Raw genomic sequence first — 17349 nt, forward strand, 5'->3', positions numbered from 1 at the left:
AGAAACCCCACAGGTCAACAGCCAGGATTTCAAACAGAACTCCCCAGCCCAACTTTCTGGATATGGCCCTCTAGGAAGGATTGGAGACACTGTAAGACAGCGCCTCTGAGTCCCATCCCAGCGAGATGACCCAGAAGGATACCATACTCAGTGGTATCGAAAGCCGCTGAGAGATCCAGGAGAACCCACCATCCAGGAGCAAGATCTCTCTTCTCCCCACCCCAGTCTCCTGGCGCGTCATTTCCACATGCCAGGAGGACAGAGGGACCACCGTAATGGCGGCCCAGTATGTTTTTAAAACTTTCCAGGCTTGTTTGGCGCAGCTTCGGTGTGGCACACACCCCAGAAAAGCCCGGGATTTTGGGGGGAGGGGCAGAGTGCCAGAGGGTTTTAAAAACCCGATTTGGAGTACATTTTATTCCTGTCTGGAGACGCCGATAGAAAGATAATTTTTCTCCCAGTACAGGCTAGTGAAATTGTGTATATGGGTTCAAAGTTATGGAAGTCTTGCTGAGCTTTTAAAAATTAACTTTAATTGAACTGTCGCCCATTCTTTTTTTAAACAGTACCTAGCTGAAGCACAGAAATATAGTGCCATCACACCTCTATGTAAAGCGCTTAGAGTAGCAGCTTTTTGATCTTAAGAGGATTTCCCACTCCTCAACATTTTTACTTGTTTGTTCAGCCTCCTCCTCATGCTTCTTTTCAAAAACAAGTTATAGAATGTGCTCCTACTACCCATCAAGTGAATATAAAATAATTTAGGTATGTCTCCTATATATGACACTCCTTTAGGATTCTCTGTTGACCTTAGTGCAGATTCTTTCAAACAGTGCTTCTTCAGCTATCAGACATTAGGGATTTTTTTTTTTGACAGTGTTCAAAAAACAAGCACCATAACTATTCCTGTTGGCTACAACTATTTATTTCTGGTATCCAATAGCTTAGGAAACTACACTAGTCCATGGATTATCACATTTTGAGTACCATTGTTCAGGGAAAGCTAAGATATGAAAAGCTATTTTTTTCATATATGGTTTCAACAAGTAAAAAGTCCAGCCTTAAAAACCACTTTAGACAAAATAGTCTATTTTTTGCTCCTACATCATTGCAGTTACCTTGATTTAGTATTGAGAGATGTGAGTCTGTAATTGTGTTCAACTACTGAGGTTTTTCGAAAGTACCGATCACTATAATATCTGTTTTTGTGTGTTAAAATAGCTCAGCAAAACATGCATAAGAGGAGTGGGGGAGTCAGTCAAGTGTGTGGTCTTTGACCACAAAACATATAATGAGACATTGAGAGGAAAGACATGAAGCTCAGCAAGGAATGGCAGGCACACTTTCCATCATCCACTTGAAAGCAGTTCCTCTTTGCTTCTCTATTCATTGTTTGCCCACCTCACACATACAGTATCCAGCTCATCTTTATGTCCAGGATGTATTCATACCCATTCATAATAGCATTCATGTTGATAAAGACCCTTTTTAAAAAGTGGGGACTTCTAGCCAAGATCTTTAAAAACACCCACATGACATTCCTTTGTTAACAGGACCTCTGGCAAGGGGCCTTTTTTATTCTGTTTGTAGAATTGGAAAATGCAGAGCTGATTTGATTTATAGGCTTCTCCCAAAGTCTTTTGATACATTGATTTCTGATTACTTGCTCTTTCGGTGCTTGCAAATTGCAGACAAGGTCTTTTCATTTGATGAGGGGTCGAGTCTCTCATCAGTTCTTGCTTACAAGGTTCGCTTTAGGCTGCTTGTGCAAGGATCCACCGTCCCAAGACTTGCCTACAAAAAGAGCAGACTCTTACTTGATTCACTTTTAAATCCATGCAAAAGCTCTTTTGGCTATACTATCCCTTCCAGCGTAATATATCATGTGTTATTTATGTTTTCTGTGGTCAAATATGGATTTGCAAGCTAAAATACCCAGGGTTCCACTTCTCAACCAATTCCACTTTCTCACAGCACTCTGGTCCTACCTGTCAGATAAGTGCTGATTTCCTGTAGTCATTTGGTTTCATTTGGTGTTTGCTTCATTGTAGGCTGTTCCCTTGTGACATGCTGGCCTATCAGCATATGAAAGTATTTGTTCAATTTACAGTTAGACTAAGCAAAATAGCCTCTACGGTTTTGCCTCTGAATGGAAATCAGTTTTGATTCCCAAGAGCCTTCAGTATTCCTTAATAACTTACAGTGTTTTCTGAATGGAATGAAGTCCATCTCAAATGCTTTTAGAGACTCCAACTAAGAGGGAAGAAATAAGTTTCAAGTGTTGAATTTGGAAATGGATGGCAAAACAGTGAGATGAAAGCTAAGGCATCTTTTGAGCAGGGAATCTGATGTTCAGTAGTGAAACTCCTGCCTTGCAGGATTGCTCCTTTTTATTCCTCTTAGCATTGTACATTGGTAAACAAAGAAACAACTAAGGAGAACAGAGTCCAGATTTAGTCATACCTGGAGCAGACCAATTAAACTCTGTGGCTAGTCCCAACTAAAGTAGTACTGGTATGTACATTTACCAATCCTGCATGCTCTGGTGTTCTGTTTGGCAGGCGCTGGGCATGCTTCCAAACAAAAACTTTGCTAGGTCTTACTTTCAGGGGAGGCCTTATATTTAGCAATTCAGCAAAACTTCTACTAGGTCTTATTTTTTGGGGATGTCTTATTTTCGGGGAAACAGGGTATGCCTCAGTTAATGTAATTTTATTCGTATCTATTTTTTAAAAAAAATTTACCAGTAGCTGCTGCATTTCCCACCTTCGGCTTATACTCGAGTCAATAAGTTTCCCCAGTTTTTTGTGGTAAAATTAGGTGACTCGGCTTATATTCGGGTCTGCTTATACTCGAGTATATACGGTATATAAATTCCATGGATTTAGTGGCTCTGCTTTAGTCAGATTAGCCATTTGATTTAATCCATTGGAACATAAACTACCCATGACTTTATGATTCATAAATCCTAATGATTTTTTGGATGTGATCTTGGTTTGACATCACAATTTAGCCCTACGTTTTCTCCCACAAAGTAATGTTGCCTGCAGAATTTTTCAACATTTGGAACTCTGAAAAATACATTTTGAAATATTCCAATAAAATACTATGCTTTGAGAACATGTCTTGCTTGGGGAAAAAACCTCGCAGTAATCACAACCTCTAGGTGGTGCACTTGAAGAATAGTCATAACCTCTCCTTCCCTAAATGCCTCCAGTGCAAGTTTACCTCCCTCAAGTGTGTACATCTTTGTTCTGGAGAGAAGATACATGTTCTAAAGAAAAGGCAACAAGTTTTTAAGAGCAGAATAGGAAAGTATTTTTTATGAAATCACAGTCTGCATCTTCCTTAATACTCTCTTTAGAGCATATGAGACAGATGGTGTGCTCTATGAATTCATGGATTCAGAATGTCTTGCAAAGTTATAAATGTTGTTGTTAGCTACAGTATTTCTGCATGACTTAGATTCAGTGGGACACTTTAATATACTATATATAACAATAAAGATAAAACAGCTGTAAAACAATGCAGTGTTCCGCATAGAAAAATAAGACAACCTATGAAAGAGAATGTTGGGTCCTGGAAATACTGTTGGCCTCCCAGATAAGCAAACCATCTTAGAGCAATTTGACATAGCAGCTAACAACATTGGCATATGCATGAGAAATACAAGCTTTTTATATACCTTTACATACATATCTGGATCAAACATCTATTTCTGAACTTCATTAACCTTTTTTTTTCTTATATGGAGCCTTGCTTAGCCGAAAATAGATTTTTATATAATTATTTTTATACTGTGTAAGGAAATGCCTATTTCTATTTCTAATCTGTGTGGTAAAATTTGGTAGTCTCCAATTTATAATATTTAATGATAATGGAAAAAGCTCTGTGTCTCTTAAGTTTCCTGTCAGCCATTCAACGATTCACTGTCTCCCACTCTTTCTTTCTAGTTCTTTTGAAATCTGGTATACCAAAAATATTTTTGGAAATACCCCCAGACAGTTGTTTTTATTAGCAACTGGAAAGCTTTGTAGTAAGAGGCATTTGTTTTGCTTTGTTTTTTGTTACTCTCCCACAGCTGGTTTTGTTTTAGCACCACTAGAGAGACACTTAAGTTATTTGTGGCCCTTTCGACTCACTTATTTGGTCAAATGGAAACTGAACAACAAACCCAAAGGATAATAGGCTGCTTGTGTGACCAGGCCTTTGTGGAAAAAAAATACTTAGAGATGTCATCTTTCCTTTCATTAAGCCATGCAACAAAATAATTTATAATTATCAATTTCTATTTTTTTAAAACTTCCAAGTGAAAAAAAAACAGATGATGCAACTGGTCCTTTCTACAAGGGAAATACCAGATTCTGGTTGTCCAAATTGTGACACCCAAGATTCCATAGCATCGAGCTATAGCGGTATATCTGCTATAGCTCGATGCTATGGAATCTTGGGTGTCACAATTTAGTTTGGTAGACAAATACACAAACCTTGTAAAACTACAACTAACATTATTACATAGCACTGAGCTGTGGCAGTTAAAATGGTGCCAAACTGCATTTGTGCTATAGAGCAGATGCGCTCTTAGGGATGACATTATAATATTCATTTTTATTGATTAAATAATATGCTTTCAAGTTGTTTCTGACTTATACCAACACTAAGAATAACCTACTATGTGGTTTTCTCAGCAAGATTGTTCAAAAGAATTTTCCATTGCCTTTTCCAACATGAGAGAGTATAACTTCACTTGCCTAAGGGATTTCTGTGACCAAGCAGAGATTTAAACCCTGGTCTCCCAAAGTCCTAATCCAACATTTAGATCACTTAATCATATGGACTCACTTCTTACGTATTGCTTACTTTGTTGTTGTTTCATGGATCAAGTTGCCTGTCTTGGAAGCACAAAGTTAAGAGTTCTGGTCTTTGGTAATGATTTTGCTTTCTTGTTTAAGATCAAGGCCTCTTGATTGGATTACAATTCTTGGTTCAAGTTTCCAAGCCTTTGGATTATAGTTATGTACAAGTCTTCAAGCCTTTGGATCTAGTTTTGCTTGAAGTGTTGAAACTCCTGGATTGCAGTTTCTTGTTTTTACCTGTTGGGATTTTGTATTCATATTCAAAGTTGGTTACTGCTATTGGTTACGCTCAAGAATATCAAGTTTATGGATATAACTTTAAAAATGCTTTTACAGTCTGGTTCCCTAACAACAGATCTAATCGAAACATTCCCATCATCGGGAGGAACACTTTCGTTTTCCCACACAGAAGTAACAGGCTCAGGAGTAAAAACCTCAGACTCCACCAAAAAGTCCCCCTCCTTATCCTCAGAGACTTCACAGGCCTCAACACTACCCTTGTCATGATTGCCCTTTATCTGGAAATCTATGTGCTCAGTTTGAAAGACTATGTGATTCCAGAATAAGTCTTCACAGTCATTTACGGGTCCACCGCCAAGACTCTACCTTTGGAATCATACCCAGCCATGAGTGATCACTCATTATGATGATGAGAGGGGAGGCAGAGTAAATCTCTTTTGAAGATAGACAAGGAAGACCATATGATGAGATAACACAATAATGAAACAAGCAATAGTGCCAGAAGATGAAACTCCCAGACTAGATGTCTCTCAACAGCTACTGGGAAGGAACAGAGGACAATTACAAGTAATGCTGTGCTATTGACACAACTGAATTCAAACTGAAAGGATGTTCAGGTGCTGATGTGCTTAGAGGTGAAATAAATTCTGAATCTGTACCACACATGTTATAGGAACATGAAATGTGAGAAGTACGAATTGGGAAGATAAACATAGCAAAGCAAAAAAATGGAAAATATAAACATTGCAGTACCTGAGCTGAGGGAACTAAAAATGGACAGATATGGGACATTTTGAGTCTGGTATTTACACAGAATTTTACTTTGACATTTAAACAAAACATTAATATCTAAGAATAAATGTTGTGGCATTAAAAGTAAGGAGCTATGTAGCAAAAACAGTCAAAGCATAGATTGCAAAGTTAAACCAAATAATATCATTAAGACTTTAGGGAAAACACATCAGTATAACATTAAACCACATTTATGCCCCGGTGGCGAAGTGCGTTAAAGCGCTGAGCTGCTGAACTTGCAGACCGAAAGGTCCCAGGCTCAAATCCCGGGAGCGGCTTGAGCGCCCGCTGTTAACTTCAGCTCCTGCCAACCTAGCAGTTTGAAAACATGCAAATGTGAGTAGATCAATAGGTACCGCTCTGGCGGGAAGGTAACGACGCTCCATGCAGTCATGCCGGCCACATGACCTTGGAGGTGTCTACCGACAACGCCGGCTCTTCAGCTTAGAATCCCCAGAGTCAGACATGACTGGACTTAACATCAGGGGAAACCTTTACCTTTACCTTTATGCTCCAACTACAGAGGGAGAAGGGAAAGAAATTGAAAGATTCTATGCAGGGATCCAGAGGAAATTAATCACACATCAAAACAGGACTACTTGTTAATGAATCCTAGGCAATTAAAGTGCAAATAAAACGCAAAATCAAAGATTGTAGAAATGAAGCAGGAGAGCCACTGATTGTGTTTTGCAAGGCAATCTATTCATCACAAAAATATGCTTCAAGCAAGAGATGAACATGGACATCACCTAATCAAGCGAATATAGAAATAAAATAGACTATATAATTGGACACAGTGGAGGAACTCCATTGTATATGCAAGAACAAGACTAGGAGCAAATTATGATACAGACCATGAAGTGCTAGTATTCACATTGGGGTAAAGCTAAAGAAGGACACTAAACCAACTATTGTGCCAAAATGCAACCTGAAGAACATTCATGTAGAAAAGTAATGTAAAATTAGATTTGAACTGAAGTGAGACTTAGTCAGGAAGGGATGCAAAAACCCTAACTGCAGGGGGGGGGGGGGAGAGAAGTTTTAATGGATCACAAAACAAACTCTTCAAACAGTTAAGGACAGAGAGGAATCATAGGTTGAAAGGTGATAGAAATCAGTTCATACGCCTGAATACAACAGGAATCGTTCCAGGAGTTGAGTGTGACATCTGTAGACAGTCCACATTTTGCAGGCACATAACAGGGTTGGGATGACAATATCTTTATAAACAAGCACCTTGGTATCTCTACGGATGTCCTGATCCTCAAACTACATTTGGAAAAATGCTGCACTCGCAGAGCTCAGGCAGTGTTGTATTTCAGTGTCAATGTTGACTTTTGTGGAGAAATGGCTGCCAAGATAGTTGAAATGATCAACATTTTCTAACATTACACGATTAAGTTATATTTCTGGCATTGCAGATGGACTGCACAGTTGCAATTGCAGAGAGATTGCACAGAGATCCTCATTAACCTCTGTGTGATCGATAGTTGAAGGATGCTGTCTTTAAAAAGAATAGAAAGAAGCACCAAGCGTTACATCTCTTTATAGCCCATAACTTACAGCTCTGTGTTAACATAGAGTCGTTTGGTAATCAGAAGAGCAAAAATGCCTCATTTCTCAAACCTAATGTGATGAAAAGAAGAGGCTCAGGATTGTGATAACTACTGTGTTTTTTAATATAAGGAAATTGGAACTAGTATGGCATGAAGTGGTGCCTAAGAAGAGTGCCAATTAAAATTACTTCAAAGACAGTGTAAAGTAATATTTCTCAGTGAGGTGAAGCAATATGTACCATGAATAGCTTTTCTGGAAAGAGTAAAATGTCAAATGTGACGGCCTCTACAAAAAGAAATATGATGATACAATCAGGCTGTTAAAAAGATCAGAGATGCCACAAGATCAACTACTTCATGGTGTACAAAGGGAGCCTGCAAGCTTTTGCAAACATGTGCTTTGTGTCTTGTCGCTAACCAACAAACATCAGAAGTAATCTAACTAAAACTCCCTTGGCTACAGGAAGATTAAAGATCTGTAAGGTTATCACATTGTTGACAACGACTAAAAATGACATTATTGAGTCAGTAATGGGAAAGGAGAAGTTTTAGAGACCTCTTTGCATGTCCCTGCCCCCTGTTCCATTTAGCTGGCAGTTGGGCCTCACGCACCCTCCCTCCCTCCTTCCTTCCTTCCTTCCTTCCTTCCTTCCTTCCTTCCTTCCTTCCTTCCTTCCTTCCTTCCCCCATCAGATGAGGACAATGGGGCAAGGCACATCAGATGGGGGAAAGAGCCAGAAAGATGTGCATAGTTCCATTGGAGCTCCCCAAAACCCACTTACCTCTCAGTCGTTGCCAAGGAAGCATCTTGCAACACTTCCTCTGCATGGGGCCTGCTGAGCATCGTGTAATGACGCTCAGCAGGCTCTGTCCCCAAAGTGCTTCAAAGGAGCAAAAAGCCCCAGTGTGATGAGGTTGATAAATCAAATGCCTGAATTTTTCTTATCCAGATGCCAAGGCACAGAAAATAATTGTCAGATTGAGGATTAGGGTTATGTTTGGGAGAGAGGTCTGATCATTTAATGGTGATGTTATTTCATGCTTTTTTAAACAATTGGGGAGGCGTTTCTTAGATTGACTTTTTCCCTATATGAACATTTCTAAATTTGCAGTGCGTCTTAGAATCGCTGGTGTAGCTTATGTATTTTTGTTGGTGATGGTGGTGGTACAGAAATTAGTATTCATTTTACAATTGATGGAGTCTTACAATTGAAAAAATATGGACCCATATCGAACCCATGATAATACAATTTGTCTTTTGACTTGTTTGTTTGTTCACCCTAAGAATCTGTATTCAAACCTGTATTTTAGGCTCAGTAATAATAATAATAATTTTATTTCTTACCTACCTCTCCTCATGGCTCAAGGCCATGTTTAAACACTCCATAAAATACACATATTAAAACATACGTAAGAGTTTAAAGCATGGAAGAATGAGGATTTTTGCATCCTTAACTATGTCCTAGATAGCCACATATGTCTGAGGAATGTCACTTCAGTACCAGGATGAATGAGATTTGAGCAAGCTTGCACATTAGAACACCATCCTTGGATTGATTTTGTTACATGTAAATATGTGATTCCTGTTTATTAATCAAATATTATGTTACATTAAACAGTGCAGAATAGTTTATTGTAGGCTTAGTGGTCTTCATGCACATTTCAAGCAAAATATTTGCACTGACCCTTTTCAAGGTAAGTGAGAAGCCATGACTATTCTCCCTGAAAGAAGATGAAAGTGTGACAAAGTGATTGCCCACCTGTACATCCTACTGAGATATAAAGTGAAGGGAGTAACATTATAAGGGGGAGAGGGACACTAACCCTCACTGCCTTACTGTTTCAACACTCTGCTTCCTTCCCAACTCCACAAAACAGTCAAAAATAGAAAAAATCGTAGAATTGCAGAGTGGAAAAACATCCCAAGGATCATTTCATCCAAACCCCTGCCAAAGGGCTTACTAGTGAGATATAATATTGGTCTGCTGAACTAAAAAAGCACCCTTCACTTTATTGGTGAACATGGTTAACTTATTTTCATTCAGCCAGCCATCTGAGTCAGCAGTCACAGCTGTTTTTCCTTCATTATATATTACATGTCTGAAATAATTACATGGAGGGACTATTGCTGGATAGGCAACAGGTCGATCCTACTAGATCAGTCGCCAAAGGCCTGTTAGAAGAGCCAAGTTTTCAGGCTCTTCCGAAAGGAGAGGAGGGTAGGGGCCTGCCTGATCTCCCTGGGGAGCGAGTTCCAGAGCCGGGGGACCACGACGGAGAAGGTCCTCTCCCTCGTCCCCACCAACCGTGACTGCGAGGGTGGTGGGAGCGAGAGGAGCCCCCCCCCCCCCCCGACAAGCGAAGAGATCGTGCAGGTTCATAGGGGGAAATGCGGTCACGAAGTAGCCTTAGTCAATATTTTACTCAGCCTTCAGCACGAAGACCTAGATCTTGGTTTTTGTCCTGACAGGAGGATCATAATTTTTTCCCATGAATATTTCCTTGGTTCTTTGTTTCAGGACTTCAGAGAGTCCGCCAGCTATCAGAAAATACGAGGTACTTCAGACGAAGGTTGCATGAACTAGGCTTCATTATTTATGGCAACGAGGATTCCCCTGTTGTGCCATTGCTGCTTTACATACCTGGTAAAATCGGGTAAGTGACCCTGGTTGCTCTGTGAAGCTAGTGCTCAGAATTATACTTGTCTGAAGTTTCATTTCACAAAGTCCTTAAAAAAATGTAAGAAAATCTCAACCAGCGCTGACCATTTCTCTATCTTCTCTGACTGTGTGTCTTCCTCATCTGCAATCTTCTATCCTGACTGACTGCATCTTCTCAAAATCTTAGCCAAAGCTCTTACTGACCACCAATGCTGGAATGTATCTCTTGAAACAGTTTCTTCTGCTAGTAATTACAGTGATTAAAGAGTAAATAGATGCTAGTTGCTACTGCTCATTACAATGGTGAACCTGAGCCCTTGACCTCAATTTTATTACTACTCCAAATTAGAATAGGCTCAAATCAATGAAGTTTCTCTGCAGGAGTTAGGGAATTAATTTAGGAATTAAGAAAGTGCAGCCTTGGGGGGGGGGGGGCACTGAAAGTCATGCTATGGGGAACAATATTTACATGGCCCTGTTTGTACTTTAGGGTATATGACGCCACTAAAATAAAAAGAATAAAGGCACCATTGCCCTAAAATGGTCCAAATGACAAAAATGTGGAGAAATTATATCCCAGTGTCCCTTGCAGGTGTTTGGAAGCAAAAATATTAATTTTGTTCAGATTGTGGCAGCTTTCCAGAGTGTCTTTCGGTGTGGATGAGTTTGCTGTCTTAAACCCCAGCAGTTGCCTATATTATTTTAATCTTAATACCATATTTACTTGAATGTAGTGTGCCATTGTTTGTAATGCGCACCCCAATTTTGAAGTGTGCACTACCCAAAAAATGCCTGAGAATGTGATATGCAGGTGAAGGGGTTTGGCTTCCCCTCACTGGTCAGCCCTTTACCTGCTTGCCTAACAGAGGCAAGCAGCTGAAATACAGACAGGCAAGGGGAATCCAAGTCCTTTTGCCCCTTCTTCAGCCTTACGCCAGTATGAGGCAGGCAAAGGAGTTTATCTTCCCCTTATGTCTCAGCCTTTTTGCTGCCTGATTCAGACTGGCAGGCAGGAGAAGGGCCAAGGATGAGGGAAGATCAAGCCCCTGGGACCCTTTGCCAGCCTCTCATGTGGCTGAGGAAGGGGGAAAGTTGCTTGGTTCTTCCTTTCTCTTGGCCTTTCCCCTGCTTGCCTCGCTATGGCAGGCAGGAAAATGGCCGACAAGCAAGGGAAAGCCAAGCCCCTTTATTAGCCTTGTGCCTTCCCAAGTGTTGAAAACGAAGTGAGGTTGGGAAGGGACTTCAGTCAGCTATTCCACTTAACAGCTAGGGCAAGACTTTTCGCCAGCCTCTCTTCATTCCCAAAACTGAGGCTGAGGAAGGGGCAAAAGGGCTTGGCTTCCCCTAACTTCTTAGCCCTTCATTTGCTTACCTCAGTTAGGCAGGCAGGCGAAGAACTGACGAGGAGGGGAAGCCTAGCCCTGACAGTGAAAAGAATTGCACATTATTTCATTTTTATGTATTGATTATGTTTTTGGTACAAAAAATTATTTTGTTCAAAAATCGTATTGTCTAAAAGTTCCCAATTACAAAACTCACTTTTTGAAATGTGTGACAATGGGGAAATGTTTTAGTCTTGCATGCAAGAATGAAATAAGCAAAGATTTGGATCTGTTCTCACTGGTCATTCATATTTTGGATATAATTTTTAAAGGAAGATTGTGAATGTGACAAACGGATGTTTGAAAATGTGCATATGATGCAAGCATGCTAGCATTTGCCACAAAATGCATTTTTACAAAGCTAATACTTTTTTTCCAAATGTAGCTCTTATCCAGAAGCAGTTTACATTATCTTGTAAGAGTGCTTTAGTTGTGTATTTCTGCATGGCAGGGGGTTGGACTAGATGGCCCTTCTGATTGATGGTTTGTACTCAGTGCATGCAGTGAGACTGTTTTTTACTAATTTAAATGCTTTTGCAGATAAAGGAAATAACATTTTTCACCATATTTCTTTGCCCAGGGCTTTTGCAAGACGTTTGTTAGCCAAAAATATTGGGGTGGTAGTAGTTGGCTTTCCCGCTACACCAATCACAGAATCCAGGGCTCGGTTTTGTGTGTCGGCTGCTCATACACGAGAGATATTAGACACGGTAAGCACATCAAATAGCTTTGCAAAATGGATGGTGCATGTTGGAGGGGCTTGAGGAAGACTTGCCACGCCTCTCAGACTCTGTGCCGCCTTTATTGTCTGCCTTGCTTAGTCTTTGTCATTGATTATTGTAGAAAGTTTGGCTTTTTTACAGCTTGTATCTATTTGTTTGAAATGGGATATCTCATTGCTGTTAAGGAGAAATAGAAAATAGAAAAGTAATGTTTTTTTTGTTTTGTTTTTGTTTTGTTTTGTTTGTTTTTTTGCTGACGTTGATTACATCCACTTAAAACAGGGTGGGCAACCACAGTGAATCCAGGGGTCAATTTTCTGGGACTCTGGGGTAGAAACTGCCAAAAATAGGGGGAATAGAGAGGTGGATAAACACAAAACTACAGCAACAGCAGAGGCAATTCTGCTTTTGAACAACTAGTCTTTTTAAAATGTTAAACAGTACCAGGGGGCCATAAAATAACTTAAGAGTTGCATGTAGGACTACTGTATGTCCACCCTTGATTTAAATTTAAATGTGTGTTTTAGTTTTATAGAACTCTTCTTTGGGTTAAATGAAAAGAGAATGAATTTCCAATTGTATAGATTCATGTACACTTATATTTTCTAATATAGATATATACACACACATGCATACACTTGTATACATATCAATTGTTTTCATAAGTGTGGAAGTAGAAACAACTCTATTCCTGGGTACTGTACGACCTCTTCCTTGGACCTTCATGACTGGCACCTCCCAATCCCTAAACATTTTTATATTTTTAATTTCTCAGGATGGCCTCCTGTACTTTAAAGTGTTTGGTTGTTGGGGTAGAACAAATAGCAAATTCAGATTTTCTGCATTATTCATTGTATAACCTTGGGCAGTTTATAAAATACGTTACTTTCATTTAGTGTCTTAAGTATCTTCCTAGTCAAAATCAAGGAATGAGGCAGAAAAAAAATCAATTGAAATAATTTGTGAAAGAGCAGTAAGACTTAGAACTATTATGAGCAGTACATTACCAAGTTAAAAACAGAACACAAAATCTCTAGGTCTAAAAATAATGATAATGCCTGCATGTAGCACTAAATAAGTGCTAAAATAGTGCTCACTGGTGGTGTTTTACCAAACATTGATAAGCACCCCTATGCAGTAGTAACTTCTAAAACTTTGCGAAAGGCATCTCAAAATGTAGAGACTATATGCTCATCTATACAGCAATACTCCAGACTGGCCCCAGGGGTGATTACACTGGCCACGTTTGTCCTGGAGCAACAGAAGCAGGACAGACTGAAACTGCATTGGCTCTGCAAGACTGTCACCTTACCTTTCTTTTCTCTGCCACTGCTATCTTTGCTGACATCTGCCATTGCCTAATACATTTGGTGACATCAGCAAAAAACACCTGCATGACTTGCTGATGTCAACAAAGGTGCCTGGCAACAGTCAGGAACTCTCCTGGATGTCAGCAAAGACAAGGGACACAGATATGATCCATCAAGCACAGGAAGAGAATACGCTGGCTCTAGGATACCTGGACAGCAGACCAGTTCAGATTAGAGCTGATCCATCTGTCCACACTAACCCCAAAGTGCAGGCCTGCTCCAGAGTTTCACCAGAGTTCCAGAGCATTCCCCGACTTTGCTTAATACGGGCAAAAACTATGTACTATTTATTATTATTATTTGCATCCCATTGTATCCCACAACAAACCCAATGCAATATAATTTAAAACCTAAAAATATACAAACATTAACAGAATTAAACATTAATGGTATTAAACATAAACAGTTAAAACCAACGAACAACCTATGCATATAGATAAAACCACAACACTCCCTGACTTGATCTTAAATCTGTCTTCTTTAAAAGGTTGCCTGAATAAAAAGGTTTTAGCCTTCTGTCAGAAGGAGGGGGTCGTTTTGGCTTGCCTGGGAAGAAGGGAGTTACAGCCACCAAGAAGGAAAGCCCTCTGAGATCTTCAGGAGAGGCCTTTCTCTTGGTCTCACCAACCGAGCTTGAGATGGTGTTGGAACCAAGAGAAGGGCCGCTCCTGAAGATCTCAGGGCCCACGCAGGTTCACACAAAGGGATGCAGCCGGCCAAATAGCCTGGACCTTAACCGTCTAGGGCATTAAAGTTCATAACCATCACTTTGAATTGTGCCTGGAAACAAATTGGCAGCCCGTGGAACTGCTGCACAGGGCGGTTGTCTGCTCCCTGTAGCCAGCCCCAGTGAACAACCTGGCTGCAGCTCTTTGGACTAGCTGAAGTTTCTGAGCACTCTTCAGAGACAGCCCCAAGTACAGCATGTTACAGTAATCCAGACGGGATATTACTCAGGCATGTACCACCATGGCCAGATCAGGCTTCTCAAGGAACGGACACAGTTGGTGCACAAGTTTTAATTGTGCAAAGGCCCTCCTGGCCACCGCAGATACCTGGGCCACCAGGTAGATGATGAGTCTAAGAGGACCCCCCAACTGCGAAACTGTGTCTTCAGGGGAAGTGTGACCACATCCAGCACAGGCTGGATTCCTATTCCCTGATCTGCCTTGTGACTTGACCAAGAGTACCTCTGTCTTGTCTGGATTAAGTTTCAATTTGTTTGCCCTCACCCAGTTCATTACTGATGGCAGGCACTGGTTTGGGGTCAGGACATCTTCTTTGGCTTTATGTGGAAAGGAATAATAGAGTTAACCCAGTTTATTCCTACGTTAAGGACCAGAGGTCCCTGGACATTGTTTGGACACCCATGAACAACTTCTGGTCCACTTTAGGCTGTAGGGCTAGGGTAGACAAGCCCTGCATTGGACTTCCTCGGGTAAGAGCAATGACAGAAACAGTGGCAGCTAAGCAACACTAGGATGCATGAGGACCCACCCCCTTCCCGGCCACTCATTAAACACAATTGAACATGTCATGGTGCTTCAGCAATAAATGCCTCATCTGGAAGCAGCTGTACAGTTGTGTAATTCCTTGGTGGTAATGCTGAGCAGAACTGAGAAGCATGTTATGTTTTTCTAATATAATGCAATTGTATTACAGGTCCTGAACGCTCTAGATGAAATGGGAGATTTTTTACAGCTGAAATATTCCCGGCACTCCAGGTCATCTCGTCCTGAACTATATGATGAAACGAGCTTTGAGCTTGAAGATTGAGTTTCTCTCCCATTGAGAAACCGTTATGAGGAAGAGAGGGACCTAAACAATAGGAATGCATTTCTTTTTTCTGAGGACAGTTTTTGCTTCACATTTAATCGAACCAAGAGAAGTACTGTATGTGTTTGTACCAGATTGGATTCTGTGTGCAAGAGACTGAAACATTGCTACAGATTCCCTTTCGAACCTTCCAGAAATACATGTTTTAGTATTACTGTATTATTATTTTATGCAAAAGACTTTATTCTATTAAGTTAATTGCTACTGTGCCAACTTTGTTATGGGCCTTTTTACGACAGGCCTTGGATAGTTCTGAATTATGATTATCATAAACGTTTTAAAAGACTGGCTTGAAATGTAGTATGTTGGGTGAAGGAAAAGGAATTCTTGTTATCTCCATTGGTGCTTATTTACCGTTTTTGGCAGACACACTGGGAAGTAGCCATCTCTTGGCCAGTTATTAACTTAACAGAAGTCTGAATCAGGGAGACTGGTTCAAGATCCTCCTTAGCATTAAGGACAGGGAAAAGCTGCAAGTGGTGGATTTTTTCTAAAATAAAATTGTTAAAGGATTTTTTATTAAATTTTATTAAAATTGGCAAAAAAAAGACTAAAACTACAAAAATATAAATTTCAATTCTTACACAGTTGATGCATTGAATTCTTTTGTAATTGAATGTAGAGGTTTGCTTCCATGTGCCTTTTTTTAGAAATGCTAGATCTTAAGCAATACTACAGGTTTTCAAGCACATACTAAGTAATGGTTTCAGTTTCCTGTTTGCAATATTCATAGCTTTATGGTATATATACAGCTGATGTTTCCAAGCCCATGTGTTCTTATACTGTTTTGCAGGCTTGGTATAGTAGTATATTTGTGAATAAAGAGCACTTTGACTGTGAGTTACACAGAATATGATGCTCAAAGAGTTTACTGTTTGTAGCTCTTGCTTCTTTTTAAATTGAAGGATCTCTGGTTGTTGATGTTTCTCTGTGACGTAATAACGAATACGGAGATACTTGGTCTGTGTTCTTATTTTCTATGCAATTTATGTATCTATGTTTCCCAAATGTTTAAAACGCTAACTTTTTAGGGCCATGGCCAATTATCTGAAAAGGGAATGATAGGGACAGGTAAACATATTCCCCCCACTTCCTTTGCATCAGATTAATTAGACCAGGACAAATCCGGTCTTTAGATTTGGCTGGATGAAAATGGTTCCCAAATAGCAACATCTAAGACCCTTGTAGTCTGTGTAGATTTTAAAGTCACCAGTTGAAAGTCACTTTTGTAGTTTTGGAGGAAGCTGCAAGTCATTCTGGAATATCTGATGGCACTGTAAACACATCTGATCAAGAGATGGTTAGCTTTCTGTTGCACAGATGTACTTTGCTTTCATGTTCTTAAAGACTGTGGTATCCACTTAACCCACAGCTGCAAAATTAGATTTAAGAACAGAACAATTAAATTGTGGAATAGCAATTACAGTATATGACTCCCCTGCTTGTTAAAGAGCTTTGAGGATAAAGCAAGCCTGATTAGTTATGAGGTCCCTTTTTGTTGTTCAAGTTAATAAAATTCAATGCTGCTATAATGTTAAGAATGGACCGCAACACATTCCAGAATATCAAATGTCTTTTTCAGAAGTGAATTTTTGGGGGTGGGTAGTGAACTAAACAGTGTTGTGTGATTGTTCACTTTGGCAGATGAACTTGAGAAACACTAAAGGAGGCCATGTTTGTGCATTATGCTAAAACTACTGTATAAAGATTAAAGGATATTTTTGTGTTTTTTATTTTTGACGTTGGCTCATTTATTCATTACGATACCTACACATTTGCATGGAATACCTTTCCATTCTAGAAATATCCACAGTTGTGCTCCATAAGCCACAGGATCTCTAGAGCACCCTGATTTCTGTGGTCATTTGTAGGCAATCTGGTTTATGTCTGTCTGTCTCTCCCTCTCTTTTTCCTTCTTATTAGGCTGTCCAAATT

The 17349-nt window shown here is 39.9% G+C and overlaps 1 protein-coding gene and 1 long non-coding RNA gene across 2 annotated transcripts in view; one reads left to right on the plus strand and one right to left on the minus strand.

The window, feature by feature from the left end:
* The window catches only part of sptlc3 (serine palmitoyltransferase long chain base subunit 3), a 96782-nt gene extending 79635 nt beyond the window's left edge, over positions 1–17147 (plus strand). Inside the window, exons 10-12 of the mRNA XM_008115103.3 lie at positions 9964–10099; positions 12067–12196; positions 15241–17147. Of these exons, the coding sequence (XP_008113310.3) occupies positions 9964–10099; positions 12067–12196; positions 15241–15354 (380 nt within the window). The 3' untranslated portion in view covers positions 15355–17147. The remainder of the gene's footprint in view (positions 1–9963; positions 10100–12066; positions 12197–15240) is intronic.
* LOC134292544 (uncharacterized) lies at positions 1539–10256 on the minus strand. The gene is made up of 3 exons (XR_009999789.1): positions 10087–10256; positions 4861–5093; positions 1539–1794 (listed from the first exon to the last, which is right to left on the minus strand). It is a non-coding gene; the product is annotated as an uncharacterized LOC134292544 (long non-coding RNA).
* Positions 17148–17349: the final 202 nt, after the last annotated feature.

Source organism: Anolis carolinensis, chromosome 1 (genome assembly GCF_035594765.1).
Source record: "Anolis carolinensis isolate JA03-04 chromosome 1, rAnoCar3.1.pri, whole genome shotgun sequence".
Lineage (NCBI taxonomy): Eukaryota > Metazoa > Chordata > Lepidosauria > Squamata > Dactyloidae > Anolis > Anolis carolinensis.